The sequence below is a fragment of the Lucilia cuprina genome, chromosome 4 (genome assembly GCF_022045245.1).
Source record: "Lucilia cuprina isolate Lc7/37 chromosome 4, ASM2204524v1, whole genome shotgun sequence".
Taxonomy (NCBI): domain Eukaryota; kingdom Metazoa; phylum Arthropoda; class Insecta; order Diptera; family Calliphoridae; genus Lucilia; species Lucilia cuprina.
This window is the reverse complement of record NC_060952.1, coordinates 90,121,122-90,146,780: the sequence shown is the minus strand read 5'-3', so window position 1 is coordinate 90,146,780 and position 25,659 is coordinate 90,121,122. Positions and strand designations below refer to the sequence as shown.

The window sequence follows — 25,659 nt, the reverse complement described above, 5'->3', positions numbered from 1 at the left end:
AGAACTGAAAAAGAACTGAAAAAGAACTGAACTAGAACTGAACTAGAACTGAACTAGAACTGAACTAGAACTGAACTAGAACTGAACTAGGATTGAACTAGAATTGAACAAGAACAGAACAAGAACAGAACGTAACAAGAACTGTACTAGAACTGAATTAGACCAGAGCTTGAAATGGAATAGACATAGAACAGAACAAGAACAGAACTAGAAAAGGAATAGAAAAGAACTAGAATTAGAACATACCTAGAACAGAGCTAGACCAGAAGTACAACTTAAACGGAACTACATATAGTTTAACTGGAATTTAATAACTTTAATTTAATAAATTAAATGTATCCTCACTACATTTCGCCAATTTTTTCGATTTTTAAAATTATTATGTTTTGTAAATTTAAACATATCATTAAAAATATACTACTTTCATATAAAAACAAAAAAACTAAATCATAAAATAATAATAAAATACTGTTGTAAAATTAAGAAAAACAAAAAAACGTTAAAATAATTAAACAAAAGTTATTGTTAAATTAAAAAAGAAGACTGTAGTTTAAAAAAAGTTGGAATGATTTAAAAGAAATATATTTCTGTTTAATTGGTATTGTATTTGGAAAGAAAAAGTTGTTGTAGTAGTAGTTATAAATACAAAATAAATTAAAATTTGTACATATTTGTTATATGTTTATGGAAAAAAACACCCAGGGAACAATTGTCATTAAAACTCAGTCTGAATTAATTAAAGCAGTTAATAAAAGAACATAAAATTATAAATCAGTCAAAATTATAGAACAAATTAAATTATACAACAAATTAAAATTATAAAAAAAAAACTAGTTAAATAATATGAGATTCTAAGAAATTATACATAAATAATAAATTATAGAAACTAAACAAATTGCTGTTAAAAAAAATATTTTATATGATAAATAAATATTTTGTTTTCTTATTTTTTTGCTTTTAGGTTTTAAAATCTAAGTTTTAAAAGTAACATTAAACGTTAAAATTTCCATGGGCTTAAGGGTGATTTCATTAAACGATTTCAAAAGCTGACGTTGTTGTGAAGTTAACATGCCAGTCAAACTGGTCGTTTCTAAACTATGCAAATGCAATTTATTAAAACTAACATTACCCAGACCCTTTTTATCAAGTGGACATAGATTCGATAAATCTACCATTTTATTGTGTACCGCACAGTCATAACCCTGGCGTTGTAATATCATTAGTGCCGATGATGAGGGGAACAATTGTAATTGTTCTTCGGAGAGAGTACGGAAATTCAGAAAATGTACATCACACGGCCATGGACCATTATCCAAAAGTAATGCTTTGGATTTTAATTGCGGCGGATTATCGAAGTTCTCCACAAAATAAGTGGTGGGTGGATAACGTAAACCATTAGCTAGATAATTTGTTAAGAGACTGGGTACTTGGTATTTATTTTGTTTTGCAGTGGCTGTAGGCATATCTTCGATTAGTACCCAGAATTTGTGACGTGTTAGACGGCTGTCTACTATACCCTCACCCATGCCGCGATAATCATCGTATAATGTACGTCTATCTAACATTACCTCTAATTGACCGGGTTCATAACTGGCGGCACCTTGAGCATGCGTTGTCATTAAGGTAAATCTTACTTTGTCATCCTGCATAAAGGCAGCCGTGGTAATGGGAAAATAGTTGCCCTCAATGCCTATCGAGGGAACTTTAGTGCGTCTGTTGTCATAGAAAAAATAAGTTAGTTAAACATTACAATTTATTTATTATCTATCTCTTCTTACCTGTGATATTGAAAACCATTTTGATCTGTATAAAATTCCGGCAATTCTGGTATAGTATCACCCTCTTTCAAAGTATCTCTATTAACGGGAGCTATATTATCTACATCAGTTACAAAACGCATAAATAATTCTGTTTCTCGATTCTTAGGTGGTGGTTCAAAATCTATATCATTTTCTATATAAATTGCTGCATCTAGATGTGTTTTGGTATTGAAAATTCGTACGGTATGCGCCAAGAAGGGACCGTAGATAACGGTTACATCGCTTGCTATGGGACCAGATGTTATAATAATACGTTTATCTTCATACTGTTCGAGTACATCTTTTTCCGCTTCACTTTGTTCGGGATCAGTTTTAAAGAGATAGGCTCCTGAATGGAATTGAGCACTACGATAGGCGGCAAATTTAATGGCACACTGCATGGGATTGAGAAGTTGCTGATCGGGTCCTTTTCGTGTTATAGTCTTCATGAAGCCATTCTTTTCGTCAAACAGTATACGCATGAAATTATTTTCGAGTTGGACATCGCCTGAAAGAAGAAAACAAATATATTATACTTTTTGTATAGAATATATCTGGAGAAATGAAAGAAATATATTCGTGAGCAGACAGAATCTCCTGAACTAGAACCAGAACAGAACTAGAACAGAACTAGAACTGAACTAGTACAGAACTAGAACTGAATTAGAACTGAACTAGAACTGAATTAGAACTGAACTAGAACTGAACTAGAATTGAACTAAAACTGAACTAGAACTGAACTAGAACTGAACTAGAACTGAACTAGAACTGAACTAGAACTGAACTAGAACTGAACTAGAACTGAACTAGAACTGAACTAGAACTGAACTAGAACTGAACTAGAACTGAACTAGAACTGAACTAGAACTAGAACTGAACTAGAACTGAACTAGACCTGAACTAGAACTGAACTAGAACTGAACTAGAACTGAACTAGAACTGAACTAAAACTGAACTAGAACTGAACTAGAACTGAACTAGAACTGAACTAGAACTGAACTAGAACTGAACTAGAACTGAATTAGAACAGAATTAGAATTGAACTAAGGAGTGAGATCGAAAAATTCTTAACATACATATATGTTTATAAAAAAGAAACCACTAAACTTACAGCTTTATTTTTTTTTATTTGACTCAAATTATTATTACAATTTACAAAAAAAAAAAAAATATTTTTATAGTTTTAATCACTAGTGATGAAATTTTGAACCCTTTTCGGAAACCCTTCCATTAACGTTTTTATAGTGCTTTCTGACACTTTGCTCGAACATGTAGTCCATCTCCGTTTAAAATCTACCACACTTTTGGACACCTTTTTTGTACTCTTCAATTCTCTTTTAACAAGAGCCCAATATCTCTCCACTGGCCTTAGCTCCGGGCAGTTTGGAGGATTTACCTCTCTTGGTACAAATACCACATTATTGTTCTTGTACCACTCAAGGGCTTGTTTACCATAGTGACAGGATGCCAAGTCAGGCCAAAAATAAGTGGACACATTATGAAGTCTTATGAATGGAAGCAGCCTTTTTTGTAAACATTCCTTGATGTAAATTTCGGTATTTATAGAGCCCGTTGTAACAAATGATTGGCTTCTTTTACCGCAACTGCATATTGCTTGCCATACCAAGAACTTTCTGGGAAATTTTGTCTGCTTTTGGGTCCTAAACTTTTCTTCAACATTCCCTCGAGCATCAGCAACATAAAACTTTTGACCAGGAAGTTGCGAAAAATCTGCCAGAACATACGTACGTTTCGTCATCCATTATGCAGCAAGAATATTTTTTTTTATAAAACTTGACTTCAATTTCCGTGCTCTGTTTTTGGCCTCTAAATTTTTAGCAGCGTTCCTGTCAGGAACTTTTTGAGCCTTGTATGTTTTTAAACCTGCATTAGCTTTTACTTTACGTACCAAATAGTCCGAGCACAGAGCTAACCGAGCTGCTTTCCTACCGGATGTGTTGGGAGCTATTTTGAAAATGCGTTCTATTTTTTTGGCTTTAGAAACATCATGTGGACCATTCCTTCTACCTGAACCAGGGTTTCTATCAACTGACAAGTTCTCCCGGTACTGTTTAATAACATTGGAAACAGTTTGACGGCAGACCTTTGTATGCTTGGCCAACTTTTTGTAAGACCAAGTTGGGTTTAGTTGAAAATATTTAATAATTTCAGTACGCACTTTTTTCTGGTCACTCATTTTAATCAGATTAACAAAAAATTAATATAATTGACATTACACATAATAACTGACATGTTTTTCAAAGGTAACTTGATCAAAAAAAAAAAATCAAATAATACTTTGGTTGAAAAATGTAATGAAAAACGTGTGTTAAGAATTTTTCGATCTCACTTCTTAGAACTGAACTAGAACTGAACTAGAACTGAACTAGAACTGATCTAGAACTGAACTAGAACTGAACTAGAACTGAACTAAAATTAAACTAGAACTGAACTAAAATTAAACTAGAACTGTACTAGAACTGAACTAGAACTATACCAGAAGTTAACTAGAACTGAAAAAGAACTTAACTCGAACCGAATTTGAAATCAACTAAAATTCAACTAGAACTAAACTTTAACAAAAACTATTTTATCGATAATCACTTACCTGGTGGTTTCGATTTAACCACAAATTCCTCCTTTGTCATTGGCGCTTCTGTTATACCCTCGACATTATCAGAACATTCATCGCAATATATTGAAGACATAAAACGTTTATAGTTCACCTCATCCACAACTACTTGGTATGAATTTAAAGATAACGCTTCCATTTCTGCAATAAACATAACCTCATATTGACGTTTAGAAATACGTATACGTGCTGCAGTGCTAGAACCCATCATACCCATGCCCATTTCATAAGGATCGGTAATATTCCAAACCGGATTTATTTGTACATTTCTCAGTTCCACTCCCAAATCATTAACAATTTTTATATACGGCGTAGTTGTGCGTATAGTTATGGCTTCTATACGTTTATGGGTTAAAGGATTAAAGACAACAAATGAAGCTGATTTACCATCAGCCGAAGAAGAGGTGAATTCAATTGAGAAATCATTATTTTGACCATTAGATGCTGTTAATGGAATGGGTGTTTTACGTGGTAATTTACTGAAATTATCTCTTTCCAATTCGCTCAAAAGGAAATTATGTCGTTGGGTACCGTTTTGTATGAGTAATTCAATAGTGGATTCTTGCATTCTCACCGCATCCTGTAAACTTTCAAATAAACGCATGCCATAATCACGCATAACAGCTGCCTTAGAGGTTCCTGTTATGGCATCATGATGCTGGAATAGACCCAAATTACGTCTGGCATGTATCATTTTCTCATAGTTCTTTTCAAAGATTTTAATGGCATTTTCATTATGTTGCTGACGGGCGGTGTTGTAGGCTAACGTAAAGAGTATTTCTGCTATTCTTAAATTTTGTTCTAAATCTGCGCTGAGAATTTTGTACGAAGGTCTAGTAGTGAAATAACCAGACCAATAGGCTGGTCTGCCTTCAGAAAATATATCAGAATAAACAAAAAAGTCTCCTTTGAAAGTGGGAAATTCTTTGGTTCTCTTTTTAATTTCAGCAAAATAGTCCTTGGGTGTACCAAACGCTATATCCACATTGTACAAACGCTTATTGGCCATTATATGATCGATTAACTTTTTATAATTCGTATATTGTTGATCCACTTCCCTTTCTTTGTTATAACGAAAGTCATCACCCACTGGTATAAGGGCAACATTGTGGGGAAACAAGGAGGCTGTACGGGAGTATTGTTCCAATAACAATTGAGCTTTTTCTTCTATATTTTCATCGGTTATAAATTGAGCCTTAATAGAATATTCAGTATATTCTCCGGGAATTTTACGAAAATCAAAATTTAAACATATAAAAGGATGTGGTCCACAGGAACCCTTAATAGAATATATATCGAAGGGCATATTATGAGTTAATAATCTACCCCGTTTGTTATTTTCTTCATCTTGTAATTTCCAATATGGTGTCCATATAAAATCACCCTTCTGTTGTCTAGCAAACCATTGTTTCCATGCGTAATGTATACGTTGTATTATAGCTCCTTCAAAATTACTACCCGATAAGAGGTACGGCACAGTGCTGCCATGACCAAACGGATCTATGGACCAGCCTACGGTGGGAGTTACATTTAAATTATTCTTTAACCACTGATGACCCTCAATTAGTTGATCTAACATGGCGTAAAGATGTACATTAGCCTCATCTGTCATAACCCAGCCTCCGGTAGTGATCTCTAATCTTCCAGAATTAATAAGTCTTTTCAGGGCTCTCTGTTTTGTGGGATGGGCTTGATCCCACCACAATTGTAGGAAACTTATTTCCGACCAGATGAATGTCATATCGGTATACTCTTGCATTTTAGTGACCATTAAATTTAAAATTTGCCTTGAATCACTTTGAAAATAATTGACAAAGGTTTTTAGCCAACCGGGATCGTTGTGGGAATGTGGCACAACAATGACCTGAAAAAAGATATTTAAAAAAATTGTAAAAAATGTATTAGTAATGATAAAATATTTAGAGACTGTTACAAAGACGAATCACTTTATTCACATGTAAACTCTAACAACTATAGACCAATCTATGCTAACAGTAAACTGAAAAAGTACTGGGGGAATAGATTAATTAAGAAGTAAACTGCAATAAAGCCGAACATGTCTTCAGAAAGTTCAATCTTCACATGGTAAAATCTTCACATGGTGTTATGGCAATGCCGGGGTATAAAGATGCTACCAGTATCTCTAGTCAGCCGGGACTCTAAACTAATGATGTCAAATGTATCCTCGGCTACGCCTTGAAATGATTTGGCGGGAGTCTAACCAGAGCACCTGATAATCTGTGGTTTAATACCTAAAATCGCGGGGAGAGAATGTTGGTTTAAGGACTGATATATCCTGATGGGTTGGCAAATTCTCTGTTCGAACAGGTCTGTTTATTTCTTACCGGTCGCGTAGTGGGATGTGCCGGTATATGCTGGGGAATTGTCAGGTTAGTATTCAATGGTTGCCTATTATACCGTAGAGTGTTTTTTTATAATCATGGGAATGGAACTGATGCGAAAATTGGTGAAAGATCGGGAAAGTCACCATATATTGGAGATAAGTACTAATTTAGTATTCTTTTTTAAGTTTCGGGAAAGTTCCTCGGTGCTGTACCCATCTCAACAAGATATATTGATACATGCTACGCGACTAATTGCCGGGGCAATTGACTTTGGAAATTCCAAATTCCTTTGTCACATAAATCGGTTTATAAAAGAAAGATTCTGATCCATTTTATTGGGTATTTCGGACTACTAACTATGTCTCTAGGTGCTGTTACCGAAACAACAGAGCCATCTCAGTGTGATTGCGCAGGCTTAAAGAGGTTAAGGAATGTACTGAATCATTAGATGAAGGGGATAATGCTTGTACATGGACTGGCACATCGATGTGATTGCGCAGGCTTAAAGAGGTTAAGGAATGTACTGAAATCATTAGATGAAGGGGATAGTGCTTGTACATGAACCGGCACATCCATGTGATTGCGCAGGCTTAAAGAGGTTAAGGAATGTACTGAAATAATTAGATGAAGGGGATTGCATTTAAAATAATGCAATCTTTGGTGGCATCAGAAGGGGTATCATCTTCTGATATAGAAGGAAGATCGATTTCACCTGATGTTGGTGTTCTTTTCCCCTTCTATTGACTTTTGACCAGTGATTGCTTTTTCCTTGTCGGGGTGTGCATTAGGCTTGAGCCTAACGTAACTACTATTGCAAGAAATTGGATAGCTGGGGTATTTCAGAAAAGTGCTTGTACATGGACCGGCACATCCATGTACAAAAATTATCACCTGAGTTCTTCATGGAAGGATTCATGGACGATGGTGGACCATTGTGAAGTCTACCCAGTGGATGAAAAATACCACCGTGAAATAAGAAATAGTTTGTTAGTTATTTAGTTGGTTAATGAGTTAGTTAGTTAGTTAGTTAGTTAGTTAGTTATTTAGTTAGTTAGTTAGTTAGTTAGGTAGGTAGTTAGTTAGTTTTTTAGTTTGTTAGTTAGTTATTTAGTTAGTAAGTTAATTAGTTAGTTAGTAATTTAGTTAGTTAGTTAGCTAGATAGTTAGTTAGTTAGTTTGTTTTACTTTATTTTGAAAATATTATATCGAACGATTATCGAATTGGAATTGTTCGTTTAAGATTGCTTCCAGGATCGAAGAGGTTAATAAACAGTTTATAAAAATAACCAGATTTACTCAACTTAATCACCCTTTTTAAACATTTAATTTACATAGTCGCTAAAAAAAATACGTAAATCTTTATGCATAATTACCTTTAATGGTGGTCGTTGCTTATCTTTTTTCTGTGCTTCAAAACGCTCTTCGAAACCTCTATCCCAATACTCCTTGGTACGTATCCATTCTGGCTGTAATTTGGTGAACAGAAAAAAAGAAAAAGAGTTAAAAACAAATGAAACATAATTCATAAATATGCAAAACATTAAAAAAATGTTATCGTTGAATGTAGGCAATTCATTTTTTTTACATTCTGCTGCTGCAGTATTTACTAGTATTTACCTGAAAATCAAATTTTGCATATTCCTCTTGGGCTGTAATATTTGTATCACTCTCATCTAGAATGTAACATTTATCGCCCCATTGAGGATTATTGACATACATGCTAGCGGCATAAGCAGTACCATCATTGCCACTTGTGCTACCACTGCCACTATCACCTGCTAACCCTCCACCAGTTGTTATACTGCTGCCAGCTTGTAAAGCTGGGTTATTGTTATATAAAGCAGATTTCGCTATCAATTTATGTTGTTGCTGCTGTTGTCTGTATGTGGCTGAAGCTGTATTATATTCATTGTCGTTGTATTTCATTTTATGCGATGCATAATTTTTATTATAATGTTGTTGTTGTTGCTGCTGTTGCTGCATTGAACCAGTGCCACCATTCGCTGATGTTATTAAAGTTGCTTGCTGTCCTGTTAATAAACTGGCCTGTAGGGGATCTTTGGGTTGTATGGAGGGTTGACCCATAGAGATATAGTAGAGACATAATAGTATAGTTATAAAAGCCGATAGTAAACCAATACAACGTGCAGAACCACGTCGAAAAATTTTAAATGTCATGCTGTTTATTTGTTGGTGGCTTCAATGGTCGCTCGTTTTGGTTTGGTTTTGGTAGATTGGTTAATAGCTTGACCGCTGTTCATTCACTTGCTGCTTGCTGTATGTGATAAGATTTGTTCACTCTCTCTCTCTGCCTTAATTTATGTTATTCGAGTTTCAAAAAAAGGATTAAATTCTTTTTTGTTGTTTTTTGCTTTTGTACCGTTGGGTCTTATTTGAGAAGAATTTGTTGAATACAAAAAAACCTATAGTATTCGATATCGTTTATTTTATTTATATTGACTGTTTATATGAAATTTTTGTTTTTGTTTTTTTGCTCTAAGCCCTGTAAATTCTGTTTGTATTTGTTGTCGTACAAATACAACAAGGGCTTTATGTCAATCTTGAAGAAAAAAAAAACTAATTTAACTGCTTGTCAGCCATGTCCAGAGATTCTTTGCAGTTGATTTTGTTTTTGTTTGTTTCTTATAAAGTCTGTTTATCTTTTATTTTGTTTTCTCTTTACTTGTTAATTGTATTTTGCGGTTTGTTTTTAATACTTGTTAAATTTTTTATGTCAAATATCAGCTACCGTCGGTGTCATCTTTTAGAACTTTTTTTCTTGTTGTTGCTGCTGTTGTTGTTTTTTTTTTTTTTGTTATATGTTTGGGAAATCTGTAAGAAATGGAAGAAAATAACAAACAATTAAAGTTAATTTGATATGATTTTGCAAAAGTTATTTTTGTATTATTATAAATTCAGTTGAATTTCTTTATTTTCTTAATACAAAACAAGGCACTTTGGGCAAAATTAAATTTTTTTCAAATCTGCTCTCAGAATATTATGATCACATTAGGTTTAAAATTAGTTTAAAAACTAAAACATCTAGTTGTTCTTGACTTGCCCTGTATTTGGATATATTGAAGACGCACAGCTGTGTTCAAAAAAAAAAGAGCAATTATTTCATTTAAAATCCTGACAGAAAATGTAAGAATTGACGAAAATGGAATCTGTTCCAATATCTTGAAAAATATAAAAATATCGCGAACAAAATATGAAAATTCTCATGGTAATTTCACTAAAAGACCTTTTGAATACTTTAGGAAGTCAAATATTTTAAAATCTCTCCTAAAAAATAAACATTTCATTCAAAAATTATAAAATTATAAGCGCTTATGGTTTTATTGAAATTAATCCCATTAGGGCGCCCCAAATTAGTGAAACTAAGCCAAAATGTAGTTATTAAACATCGACATCAATATTCTGTTAGTTCAGATCAATATAAAAAAATCTTTTTTTTAAAAAAATTTAATTTCAGACCATAAAGCATATAGTGAAATCCAAAATGTTTGCCAAGTAACACATTTAGAGGTGGTTTCATAAATGGATTAATTTTTAATGCATGAATACGACAACAAATTATATTTTTAAATCTAAATGAATTCAGAAAATATATTGAAAGTCCATTAATCGAAAAATATTAAGCTCTAACCTACTTTCAAGGAAATTGTATAATAGAAGTGATTCATGTTGGGTCTTGACAAAAAGGTTGTGGTCTAATAAAGTGTAAAATGGTATCGTACCCCAAATGTTGTAGGTACACATATTAGCCCAAGATATGCTCTCATATTCCCAATAAACAAATTTGATAAAATGTTGGTGTTGTCGTATAAAAACATTATTGATTCTAAATTGGTGGAAGCTCGTTCCATAGAAAGTAGGCCATTACATGGTTGTCGACTTACTGAAGCAAAACGTTAAAAGACCTTTTTTTTCTTTTTAAGACTTTCTGAATAAATTAGTGCATATTTGTTGATAATCGGCCACAACATGTGTGATCAAGCCGATGTCGGAAAGACATTAAGTACCGGAGGCTCATATACCGAAATTCTAAATAAAACCTTTACAAAAATGACTGATGTTGTAATGCCACACATTAATTAATAATATTTTTTAGATAAAAGTGCTTTCGTTTTTGTTTTAATTTTAAAAATAGTTGAACTTAAATCGAATACTCCTATTATTTTTAACAATAGATTTTGTATATAAATTTAATAAAATATATATTTTTTTATATAAATTTCTTCAATATTTAAAATAACGATTATAAAAATTAGAGAACAAATTAAATAAATAAATTATAAAAATATTGATTTAAAAATCTAAATCTTTCAATAAAAAAATTATATTTAAAATTTTTCGAATTTTCACTCCTATTATTTTGAACGCTGTATTTATGATTTTAACTTTAGGGTAACGAACCCCATCTGTCCCATGTTTTAAGATTAGTAAGGGCTTCTTAATAAAAATCGGATACAAATATTTGGTAGAGCACCTGTGTGTGTGTGTGTATGTGTGAATGATTAATCAGTAAACTGAGTCTTTTTGACTCCAAAAAATTATTAGAACATGATCCCAATATATGATTAAAAACTGATTTTATGAAAAAACAAGTAAGAAATTATAGTGGGATGAGGCCGACCAATGTTTTCATAATAAAGCATTATGTTGAATTGTACCTTGCCTCAGATATACTTAAGCGATTTATTATTGAATAAAATTGTGGACATTTAAGTCAAATTTTTAAGGAGGCTTTTTATAGGGGCTTGGGTCAATTAAGGACTATAATTATATAAAATTAATGAGGTCTAGTATAGAACTTGGTTTTGCAGCTTTTTGTCGAGATACGAGTATAATTTAATTATGAACCCGCTATTCAGCGGGTTCAGTTGTATAGGGGCTAGGTTAAAAAATGGACCGATGTAAATAATTTTTAACAGACATCGTCTTCATAGAAGATTATGTGCCAAATTTCATTGAATTATCTCAAAAATTGCAACCTTTAGTTTGATTAGGAGGTTTATAAGCCCTTCTATGGGGGCTATGTGAAATAATGGATCAATCTTAATAATTTTCAATACGCTTCATCCCTGGGACAATAGAAGATCATGTGCCAGGTCTTGCGACCTGTAGTTTGGTTACAAGGTTTACATGGACGAACAAGGCTAAATCTACTCAGAAAATTATTCTAAGCAGATTGTTATATTTTATGGTGGTTATAGGACAAATGTTATTGTGGGTTACAAACGTCAGCACAATCTTAATATACCCACACCACTTAAATGGTGAAGAGTATAATTATTTCACTGAATGAGTATTTAGATTCTGTGTGTATATGAGAAGTATCCCAGCTAGCATTTGGATGAATATTAATTAGATGATTAATCAGTAAAGTGAGTCTTTTTTGACTCCTTTTGACGACTTACAAGTGATCAATAAGTTACGTGCTAAAATGGTTCGAAAATGATCCCAATATTTGATTTTAAACTGATTTTATGAAAAAAAAAACAATAACAAAATGTACAGCAATCATTCCGATATTCGAAGTGTGATTGTTTTTATATTTATTTTATAATAATATTTCGCTCAATCGGTAGATAAAAAACAGTTTTCCCTATAATTTTATTTGTTTGTAACAAACCTAAAAATTACTCGGAAAAGACTCAAAAATGACTAAAATATGATTTTTAAATGACTCTAAAACGATCAGTATTTCGACTCAAAATAGATACAAAAATTACTATGAACTAATAAGAAGTGGTGCTCATGAAAGACTTCTTTAGAAGAGTCACGGTTAAGGTGCCATTTTCTCCCGACAAATGTATCATTTATAATCAGAAAATGAGAGAATATGCGATCATTTAAATCGTTAAGATGACTCGAAAGAGATAAACAAATTTTAAAAATGCTAGCTGGGATAAAACAAAATCTGCAATTCCATGATATTGTTTGAAAATATCTCATAACAAATACACATCTTATAAATATTTAGGTATTTAATAGAATATATTAAGAAAAATATTCCATCTGTTAAATTTAAAAACTTTCCAATTAAATTCAACGATTATCATGATAAAAAGTAATTACTAAACTTTTAATTTAACCTTAAAAATGTTCATTTAAAACAACATGCCAATTCCACAATAAATTACACTTTTGTTACTAAAGTCCCTTAATGGCGTTAGTTTAACTAATTTATTCTCACATACGAGCTGTAGTTTGTTCGGAACTTGTAATACCAATATCAAGTTCAAACCTTTAAAGAGAACATTCAAGTGTAAACATAGCAGATAAAATGGACAAAGTATATATTCATATATTATGTATATAAGATACTTATGTATAACTCATGACAGAGAAACAGAAAGATAAACTTGACCATAAATAATACAGAAGAAAAAAAAAACTAAAAATTTCCTCAGTTAACAACATTATACCGTTAATAATATTGTGTAGTATGAAAGTATTGCACATTAAATATGCATAAATTGTTGTTGGCTTAAACGTAAAATGGTCAATGAACATGAATGAAAATGAAAAAAACTACAACATCAAAAACAAGAAAATAAATACTTGCAATACCAAAAATCGGTCAGAAGTACGAGATATTTGTACAATTGTATTTATTCGACTTTGTTGACTGCCTGTTGTAATACTCAGTAGAAGTGTAAACAACACTCATTATTGGTAAAATGTGCATGTTTTCGTTGGTAACTTTTACTTATTATCAGAGTTTTAAAGGAATAAGTTTTTGTTTACGTAAAAGACAAGCTTATAATCTAGGTCATAGTCTAGTCATAGTCTAGTCATAGTCTAGTCATAGTCTAGTCACAGTCTAGTCATAGTCTAGTCATGGTCTAGTCATAGTCTAGTCTATAGTCTAGTCTATAGTCTAGTCTATAGTCTAGTCTATAGTCTAGTCTATAGTCTAGTCTATAGTCTAGTCTATAGTCTAGTCTATAGTCTAGTCTATAGTCTAGTCTATAGTCTAGTCTATAGTCTAGTCTATAGTCTAGTCTATAGTCTAGTCTATAGTCTAGTCTATAGTCTAGTCTATAGTCTAGTCTATAGTCTAGTCTATAGTCTAGTCTATAGTCTAGTCTATAGTCTAGTCTATAGTCTAGTCTATAGTCTAGTCTATAGTCTAGTCTATAGTCTAGTCTATAGTCTAGTCTATAGTCTAGTCTATAGTCTAGTCTATAGTCTAGTCTATAGTCTAGTCTATAGTCTAGTCTATAGTCTAGTCTATAGTCTAGTCTATAGTCTAGTCTATAGTCTAGTCTATAGTCTAGTCTATAGTCTAGTCTATAGTCTAGTCTATAGTCTATTCTATAGTCTAGTCTATAGTCTAGTCTATAGTCTAGTCTATAGTCTAGTCTATAGTCTAGTCTACAGTCTAGTCTATAGTCTAGTCTATAGTCTAGTCTATAGTCTAGTCTATAGTCTAGTCATAGTCTAGTCATAGTCTAGTCATAGTCTAGTCATAGTCTAGTCATAGTCTAGTCATAGTCTAGTCATAGTCTAGTCATAGTCTAGTCATAGTCTAGTCATAGTCTAGTCATAGTCTAGTCATAGTCTAGTCATAGTCTAGTCATAGTATAGTCATAGTCTAGTCATAGTCTAGTCATAGTGTAGTCATAGTGTAGTCATAGTCTAGTCAGAGTCTAGTCATAGTCTAGTCATAGTCTAGTCATAGTCTAGTCATAGTCTAGTCATAGTCTAGTCATAGTCTAGTCATAGTCTAGTCATAGTCTAGTCATAGTCTAGTCATAGTCTAGTCATAGTCTAGTCATAGTCTAGTCATAGTCTAGTCATAGTCTAGTCATAGTCTAGTCATAGTCTAGTCATAGTCTAGTCATAGTCTAGTCATAGTCTAGTCATAGTCTAGTCATAGTCTAGTCATAGTCTAGTCATAGTCATTGTCTAGTCATAGTCTAGTCATAGCATTGTTAAGTTTAATATACAGTTCATTGCCTAGTTGATAGTCTATTCAGAGTACAGTTTACATCTCGTTGCCATAAAATGGTCAAAAATGTTTGCATTCTACTATAATTCTGTTTCTGGTTTAACAATCGCCTGAAACCTAATAAATCATAAAGCACCGATGCGAAAATACAAACAAATTGAATAAATAAATGACTGCCTGACTGACTGACAGACTAAAAGACAGAATGAATATACACTATGTAAGTAGAATAGTAGTAAAAATAGAAGCGAAAAAGAAAATTAGCATTTTATTTTAGGCCAAGTACAATAACGATGACTACGACTTTTTGTTTTGCTGGTTAAACACACAATGACAACAACCATCAATGAACGACCTTTCTTTATTTCGTTATTCCTTTTTGGCTTATGGCGCAAACACCTTTAGAAAATTATGACACTTTTACACTTTCTATGCCAAATGATATTATGTACTAAGTACGAGTTCTAAGTACTAAATTACTAACTACTGACTAACTGATATTTGTTTTTTTTTGCGAATTTCTAAAGAAAGACACAGTCGGCAGTATTTATGCTTTAGTAGGTTAAATATTGTTAATTTAACTTTTTTACCTAATATGATTACTAACTTAATATGATTACTTTAATATTTTGTGTCTTGTCCTTTTATATTCACTTTTTATTTATGATTTAAAATTCGCACGACTTTGTGACTTTTGTGGGCGCGTTAATAAATGAAGATTACAACGACTATAGATAAATGAACAATTATTTTTGAAGCTATTGTGAAAAACACACTATTTAGAACATTAAACAATAGTTTTTATTTAGTTAATGTAAATTACAATTTAAATAAGGTATACAAAAGGTATAAGGTATACTGGCATAGTCAGTTCATATGTAGTTTATTGTTTTTAAAAGCTTAAATTTAATTAAAACATGTAATATTTCTATATTCGGCTGTGCCGAATCTTATATGCCCTTCATCAAGTATGTTTTAAAAAACAGTTTTTATTTATTTTATATCTCTGCACACATGTCACACATAACATACACACAAACAAATATAAACTGTAGCAGAAAGAAAAATTAACCGTTGTACTGTAATACAGCAACAAACATACAAAAAAATACACAGCTGAATAAAACCAAATACATCTCCACACGCACATGTACATCTTTATCCAATTCACAGTGTTGTTGTTGCTTTTTTTAACAAAGCATGGAAAAAATGTGGCTTTTTTGATGAAATTTTCAGAGGTTTTGCTCATATCTCCGTTATTTATAGATTGATTTTGCTGATTTTAAATAGCAATCTTCTCAAAAGCATGTCTAACTGAATTATTAAAGATTCGGATTTCGCCGATATCTGGGGACCTCAAAAAACTGATTTCAACAGACAGACGGACATGGCTTAATCGACTCTACTATCTATAAGGATCCAGAATATATATACTCTATAGGGTCGGAAAATTATATTATAGAAATTACAAACGGAATGACAAACTTATATATACCCTCCTCAAGAAGGTGAAGGGTATAAAAACTAATAATTGACAGATATGTATGTAATTACGACGGCAATGATAGTAGATAAAACTAGGTTATACAATATGTGGGTAAATACAAAATATTAAAATAATAATTATTTATTTATAATCACTTTAAATAAATCTAAATTACAAAAAAAAGTTGTTGCTCATGAAAGCAGGGATGGAAATTTTTCCGTAATGTAGTTTTTTTTAGTAATTTTTGGTAGAGAAAAATTTTTCTACGTCTTATTTAATTAGTTAAAAGCCTAGTTTCCATTAATTTAGTTCATAGTCTTGTCTATAGACTACTTAATAGATTTGTAGACAAGAGACTAGTACATGTTATTTAGACCTTAAATTAGAGAAAAGACATACCCATTGGTAATGGACTACTCAATAGACTAGTCGATGGTCTACTCAATAGACTAGTCGATGGACTACTTAATAGACTAGTCATAGACTCCTAGCTAGTCCATATTAGGGTTCTATAGTTGAAACGAAAAGTCAACTTCTCGACATTTTGCATTTTATGCAAAATCGATTTTTCGACTTTTTTCATTTAGTTAAAAGTCGACTTTTTGTATTTTATAAATAGCCGATCTTTTCAGACTTTTTTCGACTTTTTCCGATTTTTCGACTTTTTCCGACTTCATTGGACTTTTTTTCGACTATTTTTTACTTTTTTTCGAATTTTTTGGCTATATTAGATTTTTTGACTTTTTTCCACTTTTTTAAAATTTCCGACTATTTTTGACTTTTTTCTACTATTTTTGAGTTTTCGACTTTTATTTAGAAAGTCAACTTCTCTACTTTTTTCATAGACGATAGTCGAGATATGGACTTTTTTGGATTAAAATAGTCGACTTCGACTTTTCGTCATTTTTCGACAAAAAGTAGATTGTTCGTTTATTTGAAAGTCGATTTATAGAACCTTTTTTTGAGTAGGCAATTAAATGCCAATTAATAGATTAGTTTATCTTAAAATAAGTTTAATTTTATTAAATTAACCCTTTGATGTTTTTGAGTATAAGATTAAATTTGATAGTGTTGCCATACAAAACAACAAAAAAATTGTATTAATTTGTTTGCATCAGCTGTTTACACTTTTGCATTTCTTGCTAAAGTTTAAACTACCTTCATTGGGCGCTTTAACTAGCAAACAAAATTTACTAACTGAGTACTAAGAAACAACTTTGAAAGATTAATTTTAATTTAATCCCTAATCCTTCACCTAAAGATTGGTCCTTAGTCAATAGATTGGTATATAGATTAGTCGATAGATGTGTACGTACAATAAATCAATCGTTGTCAAAGCTCTCACAATTGACAATAATTCTCACCACGTTTGTTAACATTTAGTCAACGGATGTACATAAAATTTACATTCCTTCAACAAATTGTTGCAAAGTTGACAACGTTGCGTTGTGTTGTCATTCATATGTATATACTTTGACAACGGATGTTATTGAAAAATAAAAACACTTTAGTGTCAATATTATACCAGATGTTTATATTCTTTCCCCTCTGTGCAGTTGTATATAAAAAACTTAGCAAAAAATAACACATACAAAATTCTAAATTGGAAAATGTTAGTTACAAGGATCAACACTTAATCGAGAAGTAAATCTGTAGGCTTTAAACTTCTCATAGAAAAGAAGTCATACTTCTTAGGCTTTAGTTTCTTACCATAAGGCCATGCCACAATCACCGATGTTCAAATTATAATTATAAAACTCTTCAACTTTTTGTCACTCTTCTCTACACTAACTCTTTATAGTTCAACACCTGTAACTGCAAAATATAGATACACCTAGTATCTATATATGTATCTACAAAACGCATAAAATATAAAAAAAAGTATTATATAAATGGTCAACATAGCATAACTAATAGAAAATGCAATTCGCTTTCATACATCGTTTTTTCCACAATTACATACACTGTACCTAATGACCGGAAAGATAAATAGCAGAAACCAATAATTGCATTAAATAATAACAACTTCCATTACTTCCGAACGATTAAATGTTTTTAAAATGAATGCAACAAAAAAAATGATCAAAATATAAAATACAAGTTTACTCCTATAGATGTAAGTTGTATTGTACATATATATAGATACGAATGTTTTTAAGTATGTTTAATGTCATGTTTTATTTTAGAGTTAAAAATCTATTGTACATAAAAAAAAATTACAATTAAATTAAAAAAAAATTGCATGAAAAAAACTTGTACATATTGTTAATATATTTGATTAAATTGATAAAAGTAAAGTGAAAATATTATGTGTACCTATAACCCATCATTGAATGACTTTAGAATGAAGATACAATATTGCGATTTTATTTAAATCGGCGACTACCAAACAATACTCTAAGGTACGAACACTAATCGCGTATATTCTCACTAACACAATAAGGACCTTTACGAAATTAACAACAATATTTAATAACTTGGCGATTTCCTAACAGTTTGAAATTCTGGATCGTTTAGGCTAAAAAAAATTGTCTCCAATCTTTACGAAATGGGTCTCAAAAATGCCCAAATACACAAAACGACTTTATATGCAATATAAGAGCAATATGGATTCCAAAACAATCTAAAAAATTTGAAAATTTTCTGTATATTTTTGACAGCTATTTCGAAAAAAATCAATAATCGTATACCTCTCAAATCCATTAAAAATCATTTTGTGGATCAAATATACTCTAACAAAAATTTTAAAATATGTATTTTTTTCTAATAATCAGCTAAAACACAAAGATTGCAGAAATTTACTTAACATATTATATTGCGATCAAAATTTTTAATCAATGGTAGGAACAGAAATTGATGTTATAGGTTTCAATTGGTTCTATTTTTCTTGTGTTCAATGCATTAATTAATATTAAATATTAAAAGTTTTGTGGACACATTTCAAAGTTTTCAATGAAAAAACCCAGTTTGCTTCGCTGCACTAAACATATTATACATTTTTGATGGGAAAACCTATTCAAAATTTCCCAGTCGGCAAACGTTTATAAATAATAAAGTTATATTGGCGTAGTTTCCTAGATACACGAATTTTTGTCCTTAATTCATATGGAGGGTAACACTACTGCCCACTATTGCTGATCTAGCCATTTCTTTTCATTAATTATAGACCAAGCCCTCTAGAGATCGGTTCAATGAGGCACAATATGAATGAATCGTTTAAACACGACTTGATAAATATCTATGAATGGGGTCGTGTTGACAGAGTCGATTTTAACGCACACAAGACTCAATGTTGTTTTTTAACACAAGAGATAATGTTGGTCCATCTATATTTATGAGTGGTGTAAATATTAAGGAATTATAAACATTTTGTGTTGTAGAAATAGCGTGCGATATCCGATGGACTAAGCACATTTTCCAACTGTCGAAAGAAGCATTTAAGTGTCTTGATTTTTTGAAACAGTGTAAGACATACCTCACTCCATCTGATCTTCTTACTATTTATACTATTTATTTCCGATACAACTCCCATGTATGGGCTTGAGCTTCGAAGTCTATTTTGGAGCTACTCGACGGTATACAAGAGAGGGCGAAGGTACTTATCAATGACAGTAGTTTATACAACTCTATTGATTCACTTGAGCACCGTTGCGACGTGGGGCGTATTTTACTGTTCTATCGATACTACAATGGAATGTGTTCCTCTGAAATTAGGGAACTCGTTCCCGATACCCGTATATTTTTACGCAGCACACGACTGTCATCAAGAACACACCCATTTGTGATTAATAGGCCAGTGGATTACACAATACATTACGAGGAAAATTCATTCTTCAGCCGCACAGTTCGTATGTGTAACAAAATCAAATGTCAGGAACACTAATCCCTCTACCCTCCCTCCCACAACATATTCCCCTAGTTTCAGCACAATGCACTGCATATGTCATTGGGTCATACCCAAGAAAAATCTAATTTTCCATACAAAATTTAGTTGCTGTTATAGGCTTCTATATATACAGATTTTAATGCCAGAACTGCCACGCCCTCTAAAGATGGATAGTCTATTCTGTTATTAGCATGCAATTGTATTGAAAGAAGCATATGTGGGAGTAGCACTTCTCCCAATTAAAATGTCAGACATTCAGGAAGACACTGTGACAATTTCAAGATTATCGGTTTAGTCGTTAAACCATCTATAAACTTCAAACAATACATAAACTTAAAAATTATTTTGTTATCTTGATTGCCAGATGTTAAATGACTTTTCACGCTCTATTCGTCATGGCTATAGTATAGCAAATTTGTAAGAACTAAGCTAACAATTTGTCAAGCTCCAACTTTTCCTGCTATAAAGCGGAACCATGAAAAATCAAGATATATTTTTATATATAACCTTTAACGCTCCATTAAAAAAAGTTTATGCTAATTTGTACATTTGCAAAAAAAAAAAAGTTAATTATAGTTTTGCAAATTAAGTTTATTACTTAATAATGTTTAAACTGACACATATATAAAGGTCAAGAAAATATCAACCATTTTTTAAATAATTTCACTAGAAATTGGTATAGACTTGTGATCCTTAACATTATGAATTTGTTTGGTATTGAATTGGTCCACGATTTCTTTTAGCAGCCATTCAACTAATTCCCCGTAATATTGCTAATACTTAAAAAATCATAATAGAGAATAGAAAGATAGAAGGTCACAGTCTGAAATTCACTTTTAGAGTAAAGCTATATGTGAAATTTGTTACGGCATATTACAGAGAGACATCTCTTTTGAAATTAGAAATGATTTTGTAACGAGTCTGATTATTGTACTTATAAACGAAAAAAAAACATCCTTAAACAAAAACTTTTTAAATATTTAATTTATTTATATAATTTATATGAAGAAAATGTAGTTAAGGATATTAAAATATAAATAAAGATATTAAGAGATTTTAATCTTAATTATTGTTGATGTATAGAAATTTATGGTTAAAATAATATAATTGCTTTTAGAAAATGCAAATAAGGCAATAGAATGGTTGAAAAACTTTTAAATAGCATTCACACATGATAACAAGTAAGATATATTTTATGATTTAGATATATTTTTTTTTTTTTATAAAACTACACAACTGTTACTACATCCTTATGTCCTTATGTATGTTCTATATCATAAATTTTATATAGAACCACAACAAGTACAGCCAACAACAATCACAACCATTATTCAAATTCATCTTCACAACATCCAAATCATCCATATATCATATTAAATTGTGTTGTATATATCGTATGCATGTTTTAGCATTAGCATTTATCACCAATCACTTGACATACATATGTACATAAGAGTGTCCCTACTTTTAAAGAATCTCTTGTAGGAATCACTCTCAATGTGCATCAGTTCCCTACCAGCGAAAAACTCTTAATTTTCGAAGTTCAAAAAATGTTGGGCAATCTCTTTAAAATGGATCTAAACAAGTAAGAGTATTTTATATTCAACTAGGCCGATATAACTACTCATCAAACCTCATGCAGTAAATAAACATTAAGTTGATATTATTATAAGATTTTGGCTTGTAAGGAACTTACTTCTGTGTATCTGAAGGGTGCCCTATATGGTCAATTGGACTGATTACCATAAAATTCGGTAGAGAGATTTGTGCTGATAAGAAACTTACTTGTGTTGAATTTGAAAATGAACGTTAAAGTCATATTCTAATGGGGGACATTATATAGGGGATAGGGATAATTATGGACCGATCCTCATAAAAATCAGTAAATAGATTTTTGCTCGTAAGAAACTTACTTATAAAAATTTCAGCGCTTTTTAAGCCAGTAATGGGTGTTGAAGTCATTTTTTGGAGAAGACCATATATGAGGGGTAGGGTTACTTACTGTTAAAGCTGTTTTTCATGGACCACTTTTATGAGAGCTATACGAAAACGTCTTTGAATTTAATAAGGACACATAATATATATACTTTTGTGGGTTAATGATGAGTATTTCGATGTGTTACAAATGGAATAACAAATTGTCGTAATTTTAAATTGATTAAAGAAAAAATAATTTTCAATCGATTCTATGAAGCTGATTTAAAAAAAACATATTTTCTACTTCTTTTCATGTTCAATATAAAAAATAAAAAACGGAAAAACAATGAAATTTGGAATATTCTCTTAATGGAATAAAAAATAAAATAAAGTGAAACTATATTTATGAACTTTTAGTTATTTTCCAAAACAAAACTAACAAGACTATAATATATTAAACATCTGTTTATAACTCACACCACTATAGTGTGGTAGTTGTTATGCGTTTGTGCTGTTGTTTGTAACACCCAAAAATAATTCTCTAACTACAAAACTAGATACACAAATCGGCACAGAAAATTTTATGAAATTTTTCGCAAAATTTTTGGTCATATTTAAAGCAGGTAGATCTCTTTATTTATAAAAGCAATAATATCGTCCAAAAAGGCAGATATAACAGAAATTAAACCTTTATCAACAAAGATCCTCCACAGTTCGACAAAGAGTCAATGCCTCTGAATAAAACAGTGATTTCGATTTTCATCTAACCACCTGGTTGGTTCTAATTCGCACTCTTTGTAAACGGTGTGAATGCAATCGTCACTTTAGTGTTCCCTTTGTAAGCCTCTTTGCTATCTCTTCGTATTCTATGGCGTAATGAATGACTTTCTCCTAAAAAACTATTCAATAGCTAGTGAATAGTCAGTACCTAGGGATAACCCCTATATGGTAGAATAAATAGAAAGTACGGAGCTGTCGAACCGTTGGGAAATGATTCAAATATTGTCACAAATCAATGATTTCTCAGTTTTGATGACTTTATATCTTAAAAATATAATTAGGAACTTCTGAGCCCTGGTGGGTTACTGACGTTAAATCGATTTTAAAACAAAAGTTTTCGAACTTGTATGTTTAATACATTGGGTTTTGATCCACACCTGAACTAGACGAATCAAATTATCTCTCTGTATTGAAAATGATCCAAATCGGCCAACATGTATATCATAACATCTGTTTGGTCAAAAATTAATGGAATTAGATCTGGTTTTTTGAGAACATTTTCTAAGATGCTTTGTCATAATATCAATGGATGTTATGGCGCACTAAATTTAGTCATAGTGTCTATGGACGTGATTAGCAATGTGACATAAAGTCTATGGATTTCAAGGATTGCTTTTATCATGAAAAGAGTTAATGTAGCGAAGCCGGTAAGCAAATTTTCCTCAGAGTATAAAAATTCTGTGCACGGTCAAAGTCAGTCTATTCTACAAGTCTTTTTATAAGGATTTCAAAAACAAATAGTGTAATAGAGTCATAGTATCCATGGACGGAATTACAGTTTCAAAAGTGTTACAAAGTGCATTAGCAATGTTACATAAAGTCTATAGATTTCAAAGATTTTTTTTATCATAAAAAATGTTAATGTAGCGAAGCCATTACGCAAAATTCCTCAGAGTAAAAGGACTATAGGCACGGCCAAAGGCTGTCTATCTACGACACGTTTTATAAGGATTTTAAAATGCAATTTATAACAAATCTTGGAGCATTTTTTTCGGGATAAGACTTTTCAGTTTTAAATTTTTCACAATGTCCATTGATAAGGAGTGAGATCGAAAAATTCTTAACACACGTTTTTCATTACATTTTTCAACCAAAGTATTATTTGATTTCTTTTTTGATCAAGTTACCTTTAAAAAACATGTCAGTTATTATGTGTAATGTCAATTATATTAATTTTTTTGTTAATCTGATTAAAATGAGTGACCAGAAAAAAGTGCGTACTAAAATTATTAAATATTTTCAACTAAACCCAACTTGGTCTTACAAAAAGTTGGCCAAGCATACAAAGGTCTGCCGTCAAACTGTTTCCAATGTTATTAAACATTACCGGGAGAACTTGTCAGTTGATAGAAAACCTGGTTCAGGTAGAAGGAATGGTCCACATGATGTTTCTAAAGCCAAAAAATAGAACGCATTTTCAAAAGAGCTCCCAACACATCCGGTAGGAAAGCAGCTCGGTTAGCTCAGTGCTCGGACTATTTGGTACGAAAAGTTAAAGCTAATGCAGGGTTTAAAAACATACAAGGCTCAAAAAGTTCCTGACAGGAAACGCTGCTAAAAATTTAGAGGCCAAAACAGAGCACGGAAATTGAAGTCAAGTTTTATAAAAAAATATTCTTGCTGCATAATGGATGACGAAACGTATGTTCTGGCAGATTTTTCGCAATTTCCAGGTCAAAAGTTTTATGTTGCTGATGCTCGAGGGAATGTTGAAGAAAAGTTTAGGACCAAAAGCAGACAAATTTCCAGAAAGTTCTTGGTATGGCAAGCAATATGCAGTTGCGAAAAGAAGCCAATCATTTGTTACAACGGGCTCTATAAATACCGAAATTTACATCAAGGAATGTTTACAAAAAAGGCTGCTTCCATTCATAAGACTCCATAATGTGTCCACTTATTTTTGGTCTGACTTGGCATCCAGTCACTATGGTAAACAAGCCCTTGAGTGGTACAAGAACAATAATGTGGTATTTGTACCAAGAGAGGCAAATCCTCCAAACTGCCCGGAGCTAAGGCCAGTGGAGAGATATTGGGCTCTTGTTAAAAGAGAATTGAAGAGTACAAAAAAGGTGTCCAAAAGTGTGGAAGATTTTAAACGGAGATGGACTACATGTTCGAGAAAAGTGACAGAAAGCACTATAAAAACGTTAATGGAAGGGTTTCCGAAAAGGGTTCAAAATTTCATCACTAGTGATTAAAACTATAAAAATATTTTTTTTTTTTTGTAAATTGTAATAATAATTTGAATCAAATAAAAAAATAAAGCTGTAAGTTTAGTGGTTTCTTTTTTATAAACATATATGTATGTTAAGAATTTTTCGATCTCACTCCTTATTATGACACTTTTTAAATTGTCATAATGTCCATGGATACTAAACACTTTTTTGTATGTCATGGACGTTATGGTCATTGTGACATTAGATATTATGAAAAAAGCTTTGAATCACCCAGGAAAAACTTACATTGAAAAGTAATGAGTTAAATTGCTTATAAAACCACTTCTCACTACTTCTTCTTTAGAATTTTAACTCATTATTTTAACACTTTGATGTCATTGGAGTTAAGTACTTCTACGCTCGCTTGCAAATAGGGAGTTAAAGAAGTATATTTTGCTTACAAAGAAGTTGTTGAGTAAGTTGTTTTGTATTTAATAATAAAAAGGAACCAGTGAGAATACGAACGAGGGACCTCGGTTTGTTAGCTATTTTATTTTATATTGGTTTTCAGATACAAAGTTAATGTTGTTTTATTTTTTATATAACACAATTCTCAACATGCAATTAAATAAAATGTGCGTACATAAATAAAGTACTTTTATTTAAGACTAAAAGAAAATCACTACTAGAAATGT

General features: G+C 31.5%; 1 protein-coding gene across 1 annotated transcript in view; it reads right to left on the bottom strand.

Moving 5' to 3' along the window:
* Positions 1-566: 566 nt before the first annotated feature.
* Positions 567-25,659, bottom strand: part of LOC111685300 (alpha-mannosidase 2) — an 82,253-nt gene continuing 57,160 nt past the window's right edge. Inside the window, exons 3-7 of the mRNA XM_046948678.1 lie at positions 8,394-9,608; positions 8,150-8,242; positions 4,408-6,295; positions 1,779-2,307; positions 567-1,713 (exon numbers count right to left, since the gene is read on the bottom strand). Of these exons, the coding sequence (XP_046804634.1) occupies positions 972-1,713; positions 1,779-2,307; positions 4,408-6,295; positions 8,150-8,242; positions 8,394-8,954 (3,813 nt within the window). The 5' untranslated portion in view covers positions 8,955-9,608 and the 3' untranslated portion in view covers positions 567-971. The remainder of the gene's footprint in view (positions 1,714-1,778; positions 2,308-4,407; positions 6,296-8,149; positions 8,243-8,393; positions 9,609-25,659) is intronic.